At 45.6% G+C, this 21,009-nt stretch overlaps 1 protein-coding gene across 1 annotated transcript in view; it reads left to right on the top strand.

The window, feature by feature from the left end:
* LOC129833860 (coronin-7-like) overlaps positions 1-16,303 on the top strand; it is a 71,616-nt gene extending 55,313 nt beyond the window's left edge. Inside the window, exons 8-9 of the mRNA XM_055898697.1 lie at positions 15,853-15,939; positions 16,163-16,303. Of these exons, the coding sequence (XP_055754672.1) occupies positions 15,853-15,939; positions 16,163-16,249 (174 nt within the window). The 3' untranslated portion in view covers positions 16,250-16,303. The remainder of the gene's footprint in view (positions 1-15,852; positions 15,940-16,162) is intronic.
* The last annotated feature ends 4,706 nt before the right edge of the window (positions 16,304-21,009 follow it).

Raw genomic sequence — 21,009 nt, forward strand, 5'->3', positions numbered from 1 at the left:
GTTCATATCATATTTTTTCCCATCTCTTTAGTATTTGTAACTCACTCCTAGAAAGACAGGGGAGAGAGAGGTGGAGAGAATGGCATGAAGACAACAGCAGACACATTTAGTGAATAAAAGGTGGGGGTCTCTGGCTGAGAAACAACATTTAGCTTTTTTTAAAGCAAATTTTCTGCAGTTATACACATTTTCCCATGGTTTATGCCTTGTTCTTATGCCATCTGAGTGTCTCAAACATGTTAACAAATCAATGGGGGCCCCATGCCATGCCATTTTGGAATTACAGAGGTCTCCAAGACTTTTTAGTTTTTATTTTGGTGTTTTTTAGTTCTTGAAGGTGATCTTATTTAAAAATGTGTTGGTCAATTATCTTTTCTACGTACTTTACATCTGGTTTTAGTCATTTAAGTTTACACTGAAAACCTTTTATCATTATGAAAACTACCCCCCCCTCAAAAAAAAATAAAAAAATATATTTTGCAATTTTGAAAAATATATATATATATATATATATTTTGCAATATTTTGCGGCCATGATTTAAAATGCGTATAGTGGAAACACTGTCTAGATATCTCAAGCAGTAAGATAAGTGTATTTTTCTGAGGTAAATTTCTTCAAAGATTTGAAGCTGAGATGTTAAGCTCAAGTTTAAGTAACTAAATCCTCCCATGTGTATTAGTGTGTCAGGGGGGTTTGACCCAACGGTGTACGACGAGGTCAAAACTCAAGTCACTGCTGTTTCAGCTGCCCCCCCCCCCCCCCCCCCCCCCCCATCATCTAGGCTTTAGCCTTCTAATAGATATGAATCTCTGTTCTGACGCTTACCTCTGATTTTAATTGCAGTAGAGGAACGAAAGGTGGAGAGAAGAAGGGAATGAGAGGTAGAGAAAAATAAAGAAGGATCTGTGGGTTCAGAGTTTGAGGAGAGACAAAGTGAGGGCGGGAACTGGAAGATGTTTCCAATTAATGGTTGAAAAAGTGGTGGTCAGCGGGAGAGGAAATGAAAGAATAAATTGGCTGGTTTGATTTGTATGTTTTTTTTCTTCCTCCCGTTTTCCCCAGTTTCCCTCGCTCTGTCCCTCGCTCTGTCCCTCCTGTCCTATTTGCGGACGGTCTACCGGCTTCTGTGAAAAGAGGGAATAAAATTGGAGACAGTGAATAGGTCAGCCCTATTCTGAGTCTGAATAATGGCGCAAATGGGGCATGAATGAGAAAATGGTGGTACATGAAAGTCAAATAGTTAGTGAAAGAACTAATTGCCTGTACATGAAAAGAATAAAGTGGAATCGGTCTGTTTTAAGGATAGATGATGCAAAGGAAATGGGGTGAGGGTTATTGATTAAAGGAGAGGGTGAATGAAGGGAAAGAGGGATGGCTCCATTAGAGGAGTGGAAGAGAGGGGAAATGAGGAGCTGGTTGAGGGATGAAGGAGTGCAGCTGGGGTAGGGTATGTCTGATTCTTGACAGTACAGCTGACCTGGGTTCAAGTAGTATTTGCTTTCTTTCATATACTTTGGCTGTGCTTGATTGAGCTTGCCTGGCACAATGGAAGCAATGGGAAAAGTCACAAAGGAGCAAACCCCACCCATCTGCAAACCCTGTCCAACTCCACGTAGCTCAATAAAATGCTCAGTAGTATTTGAACCCAGGTCTGGAATACAGTATTTCTGGTCGCTGGTCTGTCCGGAGGCGGAGGCAGTAATCAGGTTCCAATTCCACCACAGCAGCTCTGTGCAGCAGACCAGACCAGGCAGGGGGACACAGTTCCTTTAATCAGAACACTGGGCAGTTTGATTAGCTAGGTCTGGAACGGATGCCTGGTCTGTCAGCACTGCAGGAGGCATTATTAACGCTTGTCACTTGTTACCACAGCCACAAAGTCAAAATTGTCTATATCCTAAAAATGCATGCTGTTTGTTTAACTTAATTTAAGGTTAGGCATACGTTTAAAAGTGTGGTTAAGGTTAGGCATAAGGTTAGAAGTGTGGTTAAGGTTAGGGTTAGGTTTTAAGAAGTGACATTTTAGACATGAGGTTTTAGAGAACGTTTTTAAAACTGTAATTGTATTTCCTGGATAAAGAAAGTGTTTTATTGAACCTGTATTACGTTTAGAGAGGATAATGAAAACCAAGAACGAATACATTTATTTTAATAGTGATTGATGAAGGAATGAAGGGGAGATTTCTACCACTGATCGATGACCCTTGAGTTAGTACTACAATTAGTAGTACAACCATCACGGCAATGTGACATTAAAGTTATATCATCTATCAATCATCTATATCAAAGTCATGTGATCTATAGGAAAAATAAGCAGCGGGAGAAAGCCAGTTTAAACAATTTCTACAGGACTGGTACTCATCATAACATACTTATGGCCCCAGTGAGCACATGGAATTTGAGAGGGAGGGAGGGAGGGAGGGAGGAAGGGAGGGAGGGAGGAAGGGAGAGAGGGAGGGAGAGCGCAATTGTTCCCATATGTGCTCATTGACACCTGATACACAGTCCTGGTGGGTGAAACAACATTCTCTCTGAGTGACACAGATGTGCTCTCTGTCTGGTTAAGCTCCGCTCGCTAATACGTAAGGAGAATGGGAGTGAGAAGGCTCCTGTGTTTTTATTGGGAGAGGGACATTAAATAGATTCATAAATCCACCATATTTTGAGGCAGATGCTGACTGGGTCTTTTTTGGAGACGTCTTCTGTCTGTCTCAGAGTGTCTAATAGGACTACCACCTTTCATTGTAAATCACATCACATTTTTATACCTGCCTTGTTATTACAGGATCATCCTTCTTTGGGGGGAGATCTCCACTTTCCCTCCCTCACTTAGAGAGAAGTCCCTCCCTCACTTAGAGAGAAGTCCCTCCCTCACTTAGAGAGAAGTCCCTCCCTCACTTAGAGAGAAGTCCCTCCCTCACTTAGAGAGAAGTCCCTCCCTCACTTAGAGAGAAGTCCCTCCCTCACTTAGAGAGAAGTCCCTCCCTCACTTAGAGAGAAGTAGGCTACTCACTCACTCACTCCGACTGAGAGTTGTGACTGTTTCCCCAACTGTACAGACCAGTCTTTCCTCTCTCTTCATAATTCTACGTTTTGTCATCAACACCTGTATTATTATTCGCCTCACAATTTAATGATGTCATTTCCCGTCACTTCCAAAGTACCTCTCCCGTTGAATTGGTCTGTCTGTGACCCCAAATGACCCCATCGTTGAGGCAGGTGAGCCCTGTCCTCCTCTCTTCCTCTCTACGTCCCCCTTCAGACCCTCCAAGTCACGCACCATCACTCTCTCCCTCCTTCTTCACTCCCTCTCTTCCTGAGAGTGGATTCCTAAAACTCAGAGCTCTGTGTTTCTCTTTGTTCTGCTGCTAAGGAAAACATACCACTCGTTCCTCTGGACAGCCTGATGTCCAGATGCTGTGTCCTCTGTGGGCCCTGTGGTGTCAGCAGCAGCTCAGCCGCAACCCTGCTCTCTGTGGTTCCTGTGGTGTCACCTGCAGCCCTGCTCTATGTAGGCCCTGTGGTGTCAGCAGCAGCTCTACTCTCTGTGGGCCCTGTGGTGTCAGCAGCAGCCCTGCTCTCTGTGGGCCCTGTGGTGTCAGCAGCAGCCCTGCTCTCTGTGGGCCCTGTGGTGTCAGCAGCAGCCCTGCTCTCTGTGGGCCCTGTGGTGTCAGCAGCAGCCCTGCTCTCTGTGGGCCCTGTGGTGTCAGTAGAAGCCCTGCTCTCTGTGGGCCCTGTGGTGTCAGCAGCAGCCCTGCTCTCTGTGGGCCCTGTGGTGTCAGCAGCAGCCCTGCTCTCTGTGGGCCCTGTGGTGTCAGTAGAAGCCCTGCTCTCTGTGGGCCCTGTGGTGTCAGTAGAAGCCCTGCTCTCTGTGGGCCCTGTGGTGTCAGCAGCAGCCCTGCTCTCTGTAGGCTGAGTGGCCGACAGGCAAGAACCCCTACCCTAAATCTGAAACACCGTTTTTGGGGAGACAGGAGGGAGACTGGGAAGAAAGGGGGAGCTCCATAGCCTGATGGATAGCCCAGGGCACCCCTGGCCTCAGTGTCCCTCCCACACACACATACACACATACACACCTGCACAACCACTGCCGCTGCTGTCAGCGAGCGCTGCTGAATTATGACATCACCATGTGTCTGAGACTCTGTCAGGCACGCGTGCCATCAGATCTAGTATGGACAATGGACACAGTGACATCATCACCGTCAGACTGTTAGATGTAGGGCTAGCGTGTGTGTGTGTGTGTGTGTGTGTGTGTGTGTGTGTGTGTGTGTGTGTGTGTGTGTGTGTGTGTGTGTGTGTGTGTGTGTGTGTGTGTGCACAGTGTTCTGTTTGATATTACTGCCGTTTATTTGCCTTCAACCCTGGAGCTGTCTGTTGAAAGCTGCTGTCATGGTAAATCACATTGTCTCTGTCTCAAATTGCACACTTCTCTGCACTGCTTTTGATCCGATCCCAAGGGCCCATAGTGCTCTGGTCAAAAGTAGTGCACTACGTAGGGAATAGGGTGCCATTTGGGATGCAGGTATACTCTACAGGTCAGACAGAGGGTAATCTCTGCACCCAGAATGGAATCTTGCGTGTACGTAACTCTGTCACAAGAGCCTAGACACAGGGTGACATCTGGCTGAGACTGCCCTCTAGTCTACTCTGTCATTTAGGTCAAGGCACGTTTTTTTAGATTTGATGTAAGGCATATGTTTCCAAGGCTATATCTTTAGGCCTGTTCTCTTTTTATCAGTATGTGACTTTAACTGAGGAAAATGAGAGAAGAGATCACGACAGTGCCCTGTGTGTGTGTGTGTGTGTGTGTGTGTGTGTGTGTGTGTGTGTGTGTGTGTGTGTGTGTGTGTGTGTGTGTGTGTGTGTGTGTGTGTGTGTGTGTGTGTGTGTGTGTGTGCTAGTGCATCTTGGCGTCATTGTCTGGCCTGCGCCATTGGGCATCTTCCCCAGCTCAGGCCTGAGAGTATCCTAACTACACTGAGCCAAAAACAAGGCATTTCGTTTATTAAGTCATTTAGTTGCTGTGGGACTTTGACATGGAGTGGCTGTCTGTCAGTTATTACTAAGTCATTTAGTTGCTGTGGGACTTTGACATGGAGTGGCTGTCTGTCAGTTATTACGAAGTCATTTAGTTGCTGTGGGACTTTGACATGGAGTGGCTGTCAGTTATTACTAAGTAATTTAGTTGCTGTGGGACTTTGACATGGAGTGGCTGTCAGTTATTACTAAGTCATTTAGTTGCTGTGGGACTTTGACATGGAGTGGCTGTCTGTCAGTTATTACGAAGTCATTTAGTTGCTGTGGGACTTTGACATGGAGTGGCTGTCAGTTATTACTAAGTAATTTAGTTGCTGTGGGACTTTGACATGGAGTGGCTGTCAGTTATTACTAAGTCATTTAGTTACTGTGGGACTTTGACATGGAGTGGCTGTCAGTTATTACTAAGTAATTTAGTTACTGTGGGACTTTGACATGGAGTGGCTGTCAGTTATTACTAAGTAATTTAGTTACTGTGGGACTTTGACATGGAGTGGCTGTCTGTCAGTTATTACGAACTCATTTAGTTGCTGTGGGACATTGACATGGAGTGGCTGTCTGTCAGTTATTACTAAGTCATTTAGTTGCTGTGGGACATGTCCGTTATTACAACAACAGATAGAGCTGATAGATGGTACGTTAAACACAATGAGACAGTTGTGTTGACGGTTCTCCTATATTAAAACAGCTTGTATCATACACTGGTACACAGTGGCTGCCAGTGAGCATGAGGGCCAACACTGCTGCTTTCAGACAACACTGTCCTAACGTTATGGCAACATTCAACACCAACCAAGAGAAGGTACTGTACAATAGTATAAGGCATTGTCAAGGTACTGTACAATTTGAAACATTCCCCTTTCATTGTGGCTGTGGTGTGTATCTTACTAAGGAGTTATCATCTCTGTCTTTGTTTAGTGTCCACGTTGCTTAAGAAATATCTGGCTTGGTATGTGTTTAATAGTCCTCCAGTCAATGGAGTTATTTGGACCCCTACCAAGACCCCAACACTTCTGCTGAGTTCTCCATATACCTCACAGCTGGTGTTGGATACTAGACCCCAACACTTCTGCTGAGTTCTCCATATACCTCACAGCTGGTGTTGGATACTAGACCCCAACACTTCTGCTGAGTTCTCCATATACCTCACAGCTGGTGTTGGATACTAGACCCCAACACTTCTGCTGAGTTCTCCATATACCTCACAGATGGTGTTGGATACGAGGCCTGGTATGCTGCTCCAAGAGACAGTACATCTGAGGATTTCCTTTAAAGACCGCTCTATTGAAGTGTGTGTGTGTGTGTGTGTGGCAAATTATACACGCTTCACAGTCAGGTGTAATACATCTAACTTTAACCTTGATGGTGGCCCAAACACACAATCAAACCTGTAACCTTGATGATAATGATATATGCACTTCATGCTACATTGATATGGACAGGACCATGGTAGGAGCAGCTACACACACACACACACCCACACAGAGCCTTGGCCTGGTGTATTGAACTGGCTCAAGCCCTTTTGTTTTGGTTGGGCCATGTGTGGTGTGATGGCCCAGGGGAGAGGGAGAGGACCGACTGGGATTCCTTTCCATTGAAATCAATAGAGAACACATTTCCAAAGTGTAACTAACGTCCACCTCCCTGTACCGACCTATCCTCCCGCAAGGCCTTGAGCTTCTACAATCTGTCAATTCTCACATTTCTTTACAGGCTGAATTACTGTGCAACCAACCAGATCTATAAATGGCTGAAGGATTGTGTGTTTGTGAGTGCACATTAGTGTGTTTTGTCTATTTGATTGTGTGTGTGTGTGTGTGTACACGTGTGTACTTCTCTACTTGTGTGTGTCATTTGTCCTCTGTATGTAACCGGTGGAGAAGAGCCATGGAGAGAAAAACGCAATGAAGCTTTTAAATGAAGAAGTAAAGATGAACCAGACCATGTTTCTATCCCCTTCAGCAGTTGATCCCCAAACCACAAGGCTGGGAGTGTGGTGAGGGAGACGTCAGAGAGGGGGGAGAGCAGGGAGGAGGGGAAGTGGGCTTTTAATTAGACCTGATAGGGCCCATATGTGTGATGGGTCCCACCCTGCACATGGGAGAGCTCTTTGAGCAGAGGTTTATGTCTCATTTTCACCCCTGTTTTCTTCAACCTGTTGGTTCAGTCTCATATGTGATGGATGACCTTGGGGACTGCCACACATTCTAAAACGGGAATCTTCCCACAGTGAGTCCTGGCCTGACGCTCAAACTTTAATCTAGAAGCTCTGCACTACACGGCAGCTCAGATTTTACCCCAGGTTTGTTTTTTCTTTCCTCTACTTGCACCCCCTGTTTTCTTAAACCTGTTGGTTCAGTCCCATACATGACAAAAAGCCTTGGGATTCAACCATTTTCTTGAATGAGGGGTTCCCACAGTTGACAGTGAGAGGCCTTGTCACTCTAACTACACGGCAGCTCGGGTATTCCACGTGTTTGTTTTTCCTCTGCCTTGCAGCGAGGTGATTAGTGTCGCTGTGCGAGCGCCCGGGCGACGACTGCCCTCTTTAGAGATGTCACCACACACAGCACACACACGTGTCAACCCTCTTCTTGTTGTTGCACAGCTGTGGTGTCACGCTCCTCCAAGGGTTGGCACGGCGACAGACGGGTGGTAAAAAACGACAACAGTAATTTGGGGGGGGGGACAAGCCCAGCGGCTTGCTCTGTGGAAACTTCCACTGAGCCTGTTAACTCAAAGCCCAGAGGAGGCTCTCAGCGTAACTGGAGTACACACACACACACACACACACACACACACACACACACACACACACACACACACACACACACACACACACAGAAATGCAGGCAGACATGGGAAGACACACACATGGATGAGCACGGACGGACGGACGGACGCATGCATGCATGCACAGGGGGCTTGTCTGTGTTTTTCAGACTTAAAGATCTGTGTCATTAGGCCAACCTAACCTCTGTTGTTCGTCACCCTTCCAGTTCCCTGACCCCATATCAATGTCAGGGGAGCAGCAGCCCGAGGAACATTCCAGCAACGTTGTTTTGACATCAGTTTCCACCGAAGATCTTTAGGCATGTTGTGACAACTACTGTAACGTTAAACTAACTTCAGCTGTTAGTCACTCTTCCTCTTCCCTGTATCAGTGTCAAGGGAGCAGGAACCATGTCTAACATTCTCACAACATTGTTATGACACCTAAGCTACTGTGCCGTTACGCAAAAGCTAAGCTCAGTTGTTACATCCTTCCTCTTCCCTGACCCTGTGTCAGTTTCAGGGCAGCCCTGTCTAACAGTATCTTATGTTGCAACAATGTTGTTCTAACAATGTTGTTTTGACACCAATTTCCATGGTAGCAGTGTTTCAGTAACATAGAGACTCTGTCGTAGCAGTAATAGAACCTGGTGTCGGGGGCAGAAGTCACCTAGTCTGGTTCAACAACAATAACAAGCCTTTCATTCATTATTTCATTTGGACAAGTCCTGGTTTGTCCTCTGTGGATCTCTCACACGCAGCACTAGAGAACAGTCTCTTGTTTCCCCTCCACTTTGGATGAGTCAGTCTGTCAATCACTCTGTCGTCACTGTCCTCTCCAGGCTGTCCTCTCCAGGCTGTCCTCTCCAGGCTGTCCTCTCCAGGCTGTCCTCTCCAGGCTGTCCTCTTTTGAGACGATCTCTCATTGTTTGTCATTATCTTAATGTTGATCTCACACACCGTCCTTCGCTGTCAACAACACGTTTATCAGCAAGACGCCTAGTAGTAGTATAGTCTTCCTCTACTACTGTAACTGTGACGTCTTCATCTACTACTGTACCTGTGACGTCTTCACCTCTACTACTGTAACTGTGATGTCTTCACCTCTACTACTGTAACTGTGACGTCTTCACCTCTACTACTGTACCTGTGACGTCTTCACATCTACTACTGTAACTGTGACGTCTTCATCTACTACTGTAACTGTGACGTCTTCATCTACTACTGTACCTGTGACGTCTTCACCTCTACTACTGTACCTGTGACGTCTTCACCTCTACTACTGTACCTGTGACGTCTTCACCTCTACTACTGTACCTGTGACGTCTTCACCTCTACTACTGTACCTGTGACGTCTTCATCTACTACTGTACCTGTGACGTCTTCACCTCTACTACTGTAACTGTGACGTCTTCACCTCTACTACTGTAACTGTGACGTCTTCACCTCTACTACTGTAACTGTGACGTCTTCATCTACTACTGTACCTGTGACGTCTTCACCTCTACTACTGTAACTGTGACGTCTTCACCTCTACTACTGTAACTGTGACGTCTTCATCTACTACTGTACCTGTGACGTCTTCATCTACTACTGTACCTGTGACGTCTTTATCTACTACTGTAACGTCTTCATCTACTACTGTACCTGTGACGTCTTCACCTCTACTACTGTAACTGTGACGTCTTCACCTCTACTACTGTAACTGTGACGTCTTCATCTACTACTGTACCTGTGACGTCTTCATCTACTACTGTACCTGTGACGTCTTTATCTACTACTGTAACGTCTTCATCTACTACTGTAACTGTGACGTCTTCACCTCTACTACTGTAACTGTGACGTCTTCATCTCTACTACTGTAACTGTGACGTCTTCACCTCTACTACTGTAACTGTGACGTCTTCACCTCTACTACTGTAACTGTGACGTCTTCATCTACTACTGTACCTGTGACGTCTTCACCTCTACTACTGTAACTGTGACGTCTTCACCTACTACTGTAACTGTGACGTCTTCACCTCTACTACTGTAACTGTGACGTCTTCACCTCTACTACTGTAACTGTGACGTCTTCATCTACTACTGTACCTGTGACGTCTTCATCTACTACTGTACCTGTGACGTCTTTATCTACTACTGTAACGTCTTCATCTACTACTGTAACTGTGACGTCTTCACCTCTACTACTGTAACTGTGACGTCTTCATCTCTACTACTGTAACTGTGACGTCTTCACCTCTACTACTGTAACTGTGACGTCTTCATCTACTACTGTACCTGTGACGTCTTCACCTCTACTACTGTACCTGTGACGTCTTCACCTCTACTACTGTAACTGTGACGTCTTCACCTCTACTACTGTAACTGTGACGTCTTCACCTCTACTACTGTAACTGTGACGTCTTCATCTACTACTGTACCTGTGACGTCTTCACCTCTACTACTGTAACTGTGACGTCTTCACCTACTACTGTAACTGTGACGTCTTCACCTCTACTACTGTACCTGTGACGTCTTCACCTCTACTACTGTACCTGTGACGTCTTCACCTCTACTACTGTAACTGTGACGTCTTCACCTCTACTACTGTAACTGTGACGTCTTCACCTCTACTACTGTAACTGTGACGTCTTCATCTACTACTGTACCTGTGACGTCTTCACCTCTACTACTGTAACTGTGACGTCTTCACCTCTACTACTGTAACTGTGACGTCTTCACCTCTACTACTGTAACTGTGACGTCTTCATCTACTACTGTACCTGTGACGTCTTCACCTCTACTACTGTAACTGTGACGTCTTCACCTACTACTGTAACTGTGACGTCTTCACCTCTACTACTGTACCTGTGACGTCTTCACCTCTACTACTGTAACTGTGATGTCTACATCTACTACTGTAACTGTGACGTCTTCACCTCTACTACTGTAACTGTGACGTCTTCATCTACTACTGTACCTGTGACGTCTTCACCTCTACTACTGTACCTGTGACGTCTTCACCTCTACTACTGTAACTGTGACGTCTTCACCTCTACTACTGTACCTGTGACGTCTTCACCTCTACTACTGTAACTGTGACGTCTTCATCTACTACTGTAACTGTGACGTCTTCATCTACTACTGTAACTGTGACGTCTTCATGTACTACTGTAACTGTGACGTCTTCATCTACTACTGTAACTGTGACGTCTTCATCTACTACTGTAACTGTGACGTCTTCATCTACTACTACTGTACCTGTGACGTCTTCACCTCTACTACTGTAACTGTGACGTCTTCACCTCTACTACTGTACCTGTGACGTCTTCATCTACTACTGTACCTGTGACGTCTTCACCTCTACTACTGTACCTGTGACGTCTTCACCTCTACTACTGTAATTGTGACGTCTTCACCTCTACTACTGTAACTGTGACGTCTTCATCTACTACTACTGTAACTGTGACGTCTTCATCTACTACTGTAACTGTGACGTCTTCACCTCTACTACTGTACCTGTGACGTCTTCATCTACTACTGTACCTGTGACGTCTTCATCTACTACTGTAACTGTGACGTCTTCACCTCTACTACTGTACCTGTGACGTCTTCATCTACTACTGTAACTGTGACGTCTTTATCTACTACTGTAACGTCTTCATCTACTACTGTAACTGTGACGTCTTCACCTCTACTACTGTACCTGTGACGTCTTCATCTCTACTACTGTAACTGTGACGTCTTCATCTACTACTGTACCTGTGACGTCTATCTACTACTGTAACGTCTTCATCTACTACTGTAACTGTGACGTCTTCACCTCTACTACTGTAACTGTGACGTCTTCATCTCTACTACTGTAACTGTGACGTCTTCACCTCTACTACTGTAACTGTGACGTCTTCATCTACTACTGTACCTGTGACGTCTTCACCTCTACTACTGTAACTGTGACGTCTTCACCTACTACTGTAACTGTGACGTCTTCACCTCTACTACTGTACCTGTGACGTCTTCACCTCTACTACTGTAACTGTGATGTCTACATCTACTACTGTAACTGTGACGTCTTCACCTCTACTACTGTAACTGTGACGTCTTCATCTACTACTGTAACTGTGACGTCTTCATCTACTACTGTAACTGTGACGTCTTCATCTACTACTGTACCTGTGACGTCTTCACCTCTACTACTGTACCTGTGACGTCTTCACCTCTACTACTGTAACTGTGACGTCTTCACCTCTACTACTGTACCTGTGACGTCTTCACCTCTACTACTGTAACTGTGACGTCTTCATCTACTACTGTAACTGTGACGTCTTCATCTACTACTGTAACTGTGACGTCTTCATCTACTACTGTAACTGTGACGTCTTCATCTACTACTGTAACTGTGACGTCTTCATCTACTACTGTAACTGTGACGTCTTCATCTACTACTGTAACTGTGAGGTCTTCATCTACTACTGTAACTGTGACGTCTTCATCTACTACTACTGTACCTGTGACGTCTTCATCTACTACTGTAACTGTGACGTCTTCACCTCTACTACTGTACCTGTGACGTCTTCATCTACTACTGTACCTGTGACGTCTTCACCTCTACTACTGTACCTGTGACGTCTTCACCTCTACTACTGTAATTGTGACGTCTTCACCTCTACTACTGTAACTGTGACGTCTTCATCTACTACTACTGTAACTGTGACGTCTTCATCTACTACTACTGTAACTGTGACGTCTTCATCTACTACTGTAACTGTGACGTCTTCACCTCTACTACTGTACCTGTGACGTCTTCATCTACTACTGTAACTGTGACGTCTTCATCTACTACTGTAACTGTGACGTCTTCACCTCTACTACTGTACCTGTGACGTCTTTATCTACTACTGTAACGTCTTCATCTACTACTGTAACTGTGACGTCTTCACCTCTACTACTGTACCTGTGACGTCTTCATCTCTACTACTGTAACTGTGACGTCTTCATCTCTACTACTGTAACTGTGACGTCTTCACCTCTACTACTGTAACTGTGACGTCTTCATCTCTACTACTGTACCTGTGACGTCTTCATCTACTACTGTAACTGTGACGTCTTCACCTCTACTACTGTACCTGTGACGTCTTCATCTCTACTACTGTAACTGTGACGTCTTCATCTCTACTACTGTAACTGTGACGTCTTCATCTCTACTACTGTACCTGTGACGTCTTCATCTCTACTACTGTAACTGTGACGTCTTCATCTCTACTACTGTAACTGTGACGTCTTCACCTCTACTACTGTAACTGTGACGTCTTCACCTTTACTACTGTAACTGTGACGTCTTCACCTCTACTACTGTACCTGTGACGTCTTCATCTCTACTACTGTAACTGTGACGTCTTCACCTCTACTACTGTACCTGTGACGTCTTCACCTCTACTACTGTAACTGTGACGTCTTCATCTACTACTGTAACTGTGACGTCTTCACCTCTACTACTGTAACTGTGACGTCTTCATCTACTACTGTAACTGTGACGTCTTCATCTACTACTGTATCTGTGACGTCTTCACCTCTACTACTGTAACTGTGACGTCTTCATGTACTACTGTACCTGTGACGTCTTCATCTACTACTGTAACTGTGACGTCTTCACCTCTACTACTGTAACTGTGACGTCTTCACCTCTACTACTGTAACTGTGACGTCTTCACCTCTACTACTGTAACTGTGACGTCTTCACCTCTACTACTGTACCTGTGACGTCTTCACTTCTACTACTGTACCTGTGACATCTTCACCTCTACTACTGTAACTGTGACGTCTTCACCTCTACTACTGTAACTGTGATGTCTACATCTACTACTGTAACTGTGACGTCTTCACCTCTACTACTGTAACTGTGACGTCTTCACCTCTACTACTGTAACTGTGATGTCTACATCTACTACTGTAACTGTGACGTCTTCACCTCTACTACTGTACCTGTGACGTCTTCACCTCTACTACTGTAACTGTGATGTCTACATCTACTACTGTAACTGTGACGTCTTCACCTCTACTACTGTAACTGTGACGTCTTCATCTACTACTGTACCTGTGACGTCTTCACCTCTACTACTGTAACTGTGACGTCTTCACCTCTACTACTGTAACTGTGACGTCTTCACCTCTACTACTGTAACTGTGACGTCTTCATCTACTACTGTAACTGTGACGTCTTCATCTACTACTGTAACTGTGACATCTTCATCTACTACTGTAACTGTGACGTCTTCATCTACTACTTTAACTGTGACGTCTTCATCTACTACTGTAACTGTGACGTCTTTATCTACTACTGTAACTGTGACGTCTTCATCTACTACTGTAACTGTGACGTCTTCATCTACTACTGTAACTGTGACGTCTTCACCTCTACTACTGTAACTGTGACGTCTTCATCTACTACTGTAACTGTGACGTCTTCACCTCTACTACTGTAACTGTGACGTCTTTATCTACTACTGTAACTGTGACGTCTTCACCTCTACTACTGTAACTGTGACGTCTTCACCTCTACTACTGTACCTGTGACGTCTTTATCTACTACTGTAACTGTGACGTCTTCACCTCTACTACTGTACCTGTGACGTCTTTATCTACTACTGTACCTGTGACGTCTTTATCTACTACTGTACCTGTGACGTCTTTATCTACTACTGTAACTGTGACGTCTACATCTACTACTGTAACTGTGACGTCTTCATCTACTACTGTAACTGTGACGTCTTCACCTCTACTACTGTAACTGTGACGTCTTCACCTCTACTACTGTAACTGTGACGTCTTCACCTCTACTACTGTAACTGTGACGTCTTCACCTCTACTACTGTAACTGTGACGTCTTCACCTCTACTACTGTACCTGTGACGTCTTCATCTCTACTACTGTAACTGTGACGTCTTCACCTCTACTACTGTACCTGTGACGTCTTCATCTACTACTGTACCTGTGACGTCTTCACCTCTACTACTGTACCTGTGACGTCTTCACCTCTACTACTGTAACTGTGACGTCTTTATCTACTACTGTAACTGACGTCTTCATCTCTACTACTGTACCTGTGACGTCTTCACCTCTACTACTGTACCTGTGACGTCTTCACCTCTACTACTGTACCTGTGACGTCTTCACCTCTACTACTGTACCTGTGACGTCTTCACCTCTACTACTGTACCTGTGACGTCTTCACCTCTACTACTGTACCTGTGACGTCTTCACCTCTACTACTGTAACTGTGACGTCTTCACCTCTACTACTGTATCTGTGACGTCTTCACCTCTACTACTGTAACTGTGACGTCTTCACCTCTACTACTGTAACTGTGACGTCTTCACCTCTACTACTGTACCTGTGACGTCTTCACCTCTACTACTGTACCTGTGACGTCTTCACCTCTACTACTGTACCTGTGACGTCTTCACCTCTACTACTGTACCTGTGACGTCTTCACCTCTACTACTGTAACTGTGACGTCTTCACCTCTACTACTGTAACTGTGACGTCTTCACCTCTACTACTGTAACTGTGACGTCTTCACCTCTACTACTGTAACTGTGACGTCTTCACCTCTACTACTGTAACTGTGACGTCTTCACCTCTACTACTGTAACTGTGACGTCTTCACCTCTACTACTGTAACTGTGACGTCTTCACCTCTACTACTGTACCTGTGACGTCTTCACCTCTACTACTGTACCTGTGACGTCTTCACCTCTACTACTGTACCTGTGACGTCTTCACCTCTACTACTGTACTTGTGACGTCTTCACCTCTACTACTGTAACTGTGACGTCTTCACCTCTACTACTGTACCTGTGACGTCCATGTTGTTTGAGTCATATTTGCTGTAAAACATCATGACTCTTAGCCATAACAAGTTGCTCAATGTCTCTCCCTCAATGTCTCTCCCTCAATGTCTCTCCCTCAATGTCTCTCCCTCATTGCCTCTCTGTCTGTGACCTTAACCTAATCCAGGTATTCAATCAAACTCTGTGTTCTCCTGTGTGTCTCTACAGAGTGCCCAGGGACTTCAGAGTAACAAGGACTCTCGAATCCTTTGGGTCAAGGACTCTGACCACATACTGACCACTGGCTTCGATCAGGTGACGACATTACTACACACACATTTTTAAGTGTGTGTGTGATTTTGTTTGTTTGTGTGTGACATGATTTTATGTTCAGATGCACGGTCGTGTGTGTGTGTGTGTGTGTTATAAAGTGTATTTATTAAACTACATGATTATGTGTACAGATGCACGGTCGTGTGTGTGTGTGTGTGTGTGTGTTTTAAAGTGTATTTATTAAACTACATGATTATGTGTACAGATGCGGGGTCGGGAGGTGAGACTGTGGGACAGCAGGAAGTTGGGATCCTCTCTGGGCTCTGCCAACCTGGGCACCTCCAATGGGTGAGTACACATTGACCATGCTGTTAGTCTGTCTGTATGTGTTAGGAGTGTGTGTGTGTGGGCCTTGCCATAGGCCTACTCGTGTGTGTGTGTGTGTGTGTGTGTGTGTGTGTGTGTGTGTGTGTGTGTGTGTGTGTGTGTGTGTGTGTGTGTGTGTGTGTGTGTGTGTGTGTGTGTGTGTGTGTGTGTGTGTGTGTGTGTGTGTGTGTGTGTGTGTTGGAGTGTCCAGGAGCCGGCCCCCCACCCAGTTTGCCACGGATGAGAGCTGGATATCTTTGATATGCAGTGTGTCTTTATGTTCAGTGTACATTTACTCTGCAGCCTGTTGTGGTATGAGTACAAACTACACATAAGCCTATGTTTTATGTGTGTGTGGCTTGTGTCTAGGCCCCTACATGTACTAGCCTGTGTCCCAAATGGCACCTTATATTCCCTATGTAGTACACTACTGCTCTGGTCCAAAGTAGCACACTCTATAGGGAATAGCGTTCCATTTAGGACACACCATTTAGGACACAGCCTCAGAATGCTGAGATTTCGGACCCCCCAGACTTATGACAGTACCTCTTTACATTCCGAGCATTTCCTGGGTCCCAAACAGAGGAGCCCCTCTTCCTTCCTCCGTCCTCTCAAAGACAAGTCTGTCTGTCTGGGCAGGGGACGGGTGAGGGGTTATAGGTCATTGTAGCAGTGCGTGCTCACATGTCTGCAAGAAAGCAGGCACACACACTACTATGCTACGTTACTCGCTGGAGGAAGCCTGAGTAGGAATGGACTGTTCCCCATGGTGCGATAAACACACTCACATTGGCCACCAGCCTCTCTCAATCTCTCCTCTGACCTCTCCCAATCCTCCGCTCCCTGCGTTTATTTTTCCAAACGCGTCTGCTGAGGAGCGGAGGAGAGAGGGAGCGTGGCCGGGCTCCAGAGGGAGAGAGAGAACGAGGGAGAAATGGTGCTGGAGTCCCTCTGTGGGCGTGAACCATGCATCTCTTTGTTACTGTAAACAGGTTTGCAGGAGCCAACGACCAACCCTGGCCAGGCGACAAGCGTTTCCTTCTGCATGTGAGTGAGTGAGTGAGTGAGTGAGTGAGTGAGTGAGTGAGTGAGTGATTGGTTCTGATCATCAGTGGTTCTGATCAGTGGTTCTGCTCAGTGGTTCTGGTCCTTGCTTCAGTTCTTCAGGACAGGTGTTTGGCTGGTGCCCCAGGCCCAACCTGTCACACAGTAACTGTACTGTGGAGGTGGATGAGGGGTGTGTGTGTTTGTATAGGCATTGGGTGAGTTTGAGATGTGTGATCTGTGAAGAACTTTACAGGGACAGTTATAGCTAAGTGTGACAGTTCCAGTTCTTTTACTGGTTCAGGACTAGCACACAACACAGAGAGACATTCTCCTCAGAATGCCACTGATCGGAATGTTCCTGCTTTGGGAATCTGTGTTTGTGTGAGAGTCGTTTGGGAGTTTACACAGCAAGAGGCCTGCATATCCATCTACCCTGCCCCTCTCTTTCCGTCTCTTTCCCTCCCTCCCTCCTTTCCTCTCTCCGTTCCTCCCTCCATCCCTTCTTCCATCCACCTCCCTCCCTCCTCCTGCCATTCCCAATGAACAACTCATCTCCATTTCCTGTCAGTTTGACTGTAGAAGATATCAGGCTGCCTGTAAGCCTCTGGATGTCTCTGGAATCTCCTTGTGGTGTCTGATGCTCTCCTCAGCTATTCACTGTAGAAATCAAATATATTTTCAGCTCTCCAAATCAGCTCAATAGTGAACACTCAGATTTCATAAAGTAGTATGCAAAATGTGTTTTGGTAAGTGAAATGTATCCCTTTTTTCCCCCCAAGATGTTTAGAGGACTCTGAACAGCACTATAGTGTTTTCAGTCGTAGCCTACATTGACCACAAGTAGTGGACGTCAGCTCTTTTAGTATTTTTCCTGGGCTTCTAAAATATCCCTATCAAATACTGTTTCATAAGTTATTTTGAGCACATTTGTCTTTATTGAGGTGGAAACAACCTGTTTGAAGAAGAGTTAGGAATGTGTAGTTTTGCTCTGAAACACTGTTTCCAGAGGTATCACACACAATCATTATCTGGGAGCTTGTTATGAGGTTTATGTGTTTGTGTCCTAGTCTCTTCTTTAGGGCGAGGAATGTCTGTTTGCTCAGCCTCTGTTAACTGGTTATGTGGGTGTGATGGGCCTAGGAGACTAGGAGAGGAACACTCTGTGTGAAGAATCTGTCATTGCTGTGAGGACCTCTACTCCTTCTCATCTGGTTACAAGCTGCCACTGTCTTCTCTCTTGCTCTCTCGCTCTCTCTCTCTTTTCTCCCTCCCTCCCTCCCTCCCTCCCTCCCTCCCTCCCTCCCTCCCTCCCTCCCTCCCTCTCTCCCTCCCTCTCTGTCTCTCTGTCTCTCTGTCTCTCTTCTCTACCTCTCTCTCTCTCTCTCTCTCTTCTCTACCTCTCTCTCTCTCTCTCTTCTCTACCTCTCTTCTCTCCCTCTCTCTTCTCTCTCTCTCTTCACTCTCTCTCCCTCTCTTCTCTCTCTCTCTCTCTCTCTCCCTCTCTTCTCTCTCTCTCTCTCTCTCCCTCTCTGTCAAAACATTCTCACTGTCTATCTGACAGACATCAGAAGCACCATCTCTTTCTTTTTCTCCAAAGGAAAAACGTGTTTAACTGTTGCTAGTACTTTTGATTGAACCTAATGTACTTAAGTCAGACATTTGGAATGGACATAATTGTAGCATCCCTTGACCCTTGAACTTTAGCTCAACTGACATGCCATCTTGGAACAGCCACACTTATTGCTTCAACATGTCCATGTATAGCCTAGCAGCTAGCCCAATAGCTTCCCAGTGATTTGACTGATGGTCATGGTGGAGTGCTCTCGTTTGTGGCAGGGGTCCAGTTGCTGTCTCAGTCAGTTGGCTGTCATTCCCAAGGTCACTTCCCCTCCAGATGCTACTAGCCCACACCTGATAGAAAACAGATACCCATATAGCCAATCAGTAGACTGGACAGACTGGCTCAGATGTCTTGTTTCTCTTTCTGTCTGTCGGTCTGTTTGTCTTGCTCTCGTTCTGTCTCCTTCTTTCTCTTTGTCTCTCTTTCCCTCTCCCTCTGCCTTCTCCCTCTCTTTCTTGTTTTCTAGCTCCCCCTCCCACTCTTTTCCTCTCTCTACCCCCTTCCCTTTCTCCATACATCTCACCCTCCATCCTCCTATTCCAAGCCTCTCTGTGCTCCCTGTCCAAACTTCTCTTTCAGACCCAAGCTAATCTCCTTCCTGGTTTCCATCCAGAATAAACTGGCAATTGGGAGTTTAATTGGGGGTAAAATGTAATCACTACTTCCTATTAAATCACAATCATCCCACAGGTCAGCCCGGGTTTTATTTAGATAAATAGTCTGAGCTCTTATTTTGTAATCAGAAAACAGAGGTACAGTAATGCTCCTGGGTTGTGTTCATTTGGCACCAAATGGAAGAAAACGGGCCAAAACGGGAAGGTACTATCTGAACTTGTCCAATGACACACTTGTTTTAGTTTTCCGTTGCACAAGCTTTCACTACAGTGTGCACTAATGAATACAACCATGGTGTATGTGGTGACTTCAGTCTGGGTTGGCTCCAAGCGCAACACATTGAGTGCGTCATCATATTCATTGTTATTCATTGATTGTTATGATCTGTTTCTAGATGGTTGATAACAGGGCTGTGGGGGAGAATGTCTCGTTACTCTACCATGTATTTCCATTGTTTCTCTGTTATTAAATCTCCATGCAGGCTGTTGGCTGTGATATATACCACTAGCGAGAGGGGACACCTAGTGTGGGGTTGTACTGTTGCTCGTGATGAGACACACACATGCACAAACATCCCCTATGACCCTCAAACTCATCTCTGGACCTGGATGCCAGTTCCTCTGTGTGTTTTCATTATTCCCCTTTAACCAGGGACAGATTTAGACCTGGATACCAGTTCCACTGTGTGTTTTCATTGTTCCCCTCTAACCAGGGACAGATTTAGACCTGGATGCCAGTTCCACTGTGTGTTTTCATTGTTCCCCTCTAACCAGGGACAGATTTAGACCTGGATGCCAGTTCCACTGTGTGTTTTCATTGTTCCCCTCTAACCAGGGACAGATTTAGACCTGGATGCCAGTTCCACTGTGTGTTTTCATTGTTCCCCTCTAACCAGGGACAGATTTAGACCTGGATACCAGTTCCACTGTGTGTTTTCATTGTTCCCCTCTAACCAGGGACAGATTTAGACCTGGATACCAGTTCCTCTGTGTGTTTTCATTGTTCCCCTCTAACCAGGGACAGATTTAGACCTGGATACCAGTTCCACTGTGTGTTTTCATTGTTCCCCTCTAACCAGGGACAGATTTAGACCTGGATACCAGTTCCACTGTGTGTTTTCATTGTTCCCCTCTAACCAGGGACAGATTTAGACCTGGATACCAGTTCCACTGTGTGTTTTCATTGTTCCCCTCTAACCAGGGACAGATTTAGACCTGGATACCAGTTCCACTGTGTGTTTTCATTGTTCCCCTCTAACCAGGGACAGATTTAGATCTGGATACCAGGTGGGTGTAATTAATGATCTGGTAGAACAGAGAACCAGCAGGCTCTGGACCTCGTAGGGTAAGAGTTGAATAGCCCTGCCCTATGGCCTTCATGACTGTTTAAATGAGTTGTAGCTTGATCGCTACCAGTTCTCTCTCTCTTCTGTTCTCATGGTGTATCGTTTTCTGGGTCTAACT

The sequence above is a fragment of the Salvelinus fontinalis genome, chromosome 34 (genome assembly GCF_029448725.1).
Source record: "Salvelinus fontinalis isolate EN_2023a chromosome 34, ASM2944872v1, whole genome shotgun sequence".
NCBI lineage: Eukaryota > Metazoa > Chordata > Actinopteri > Salmoniformes > Salmonidae > Salvelinus > Salvelinus fontinalis.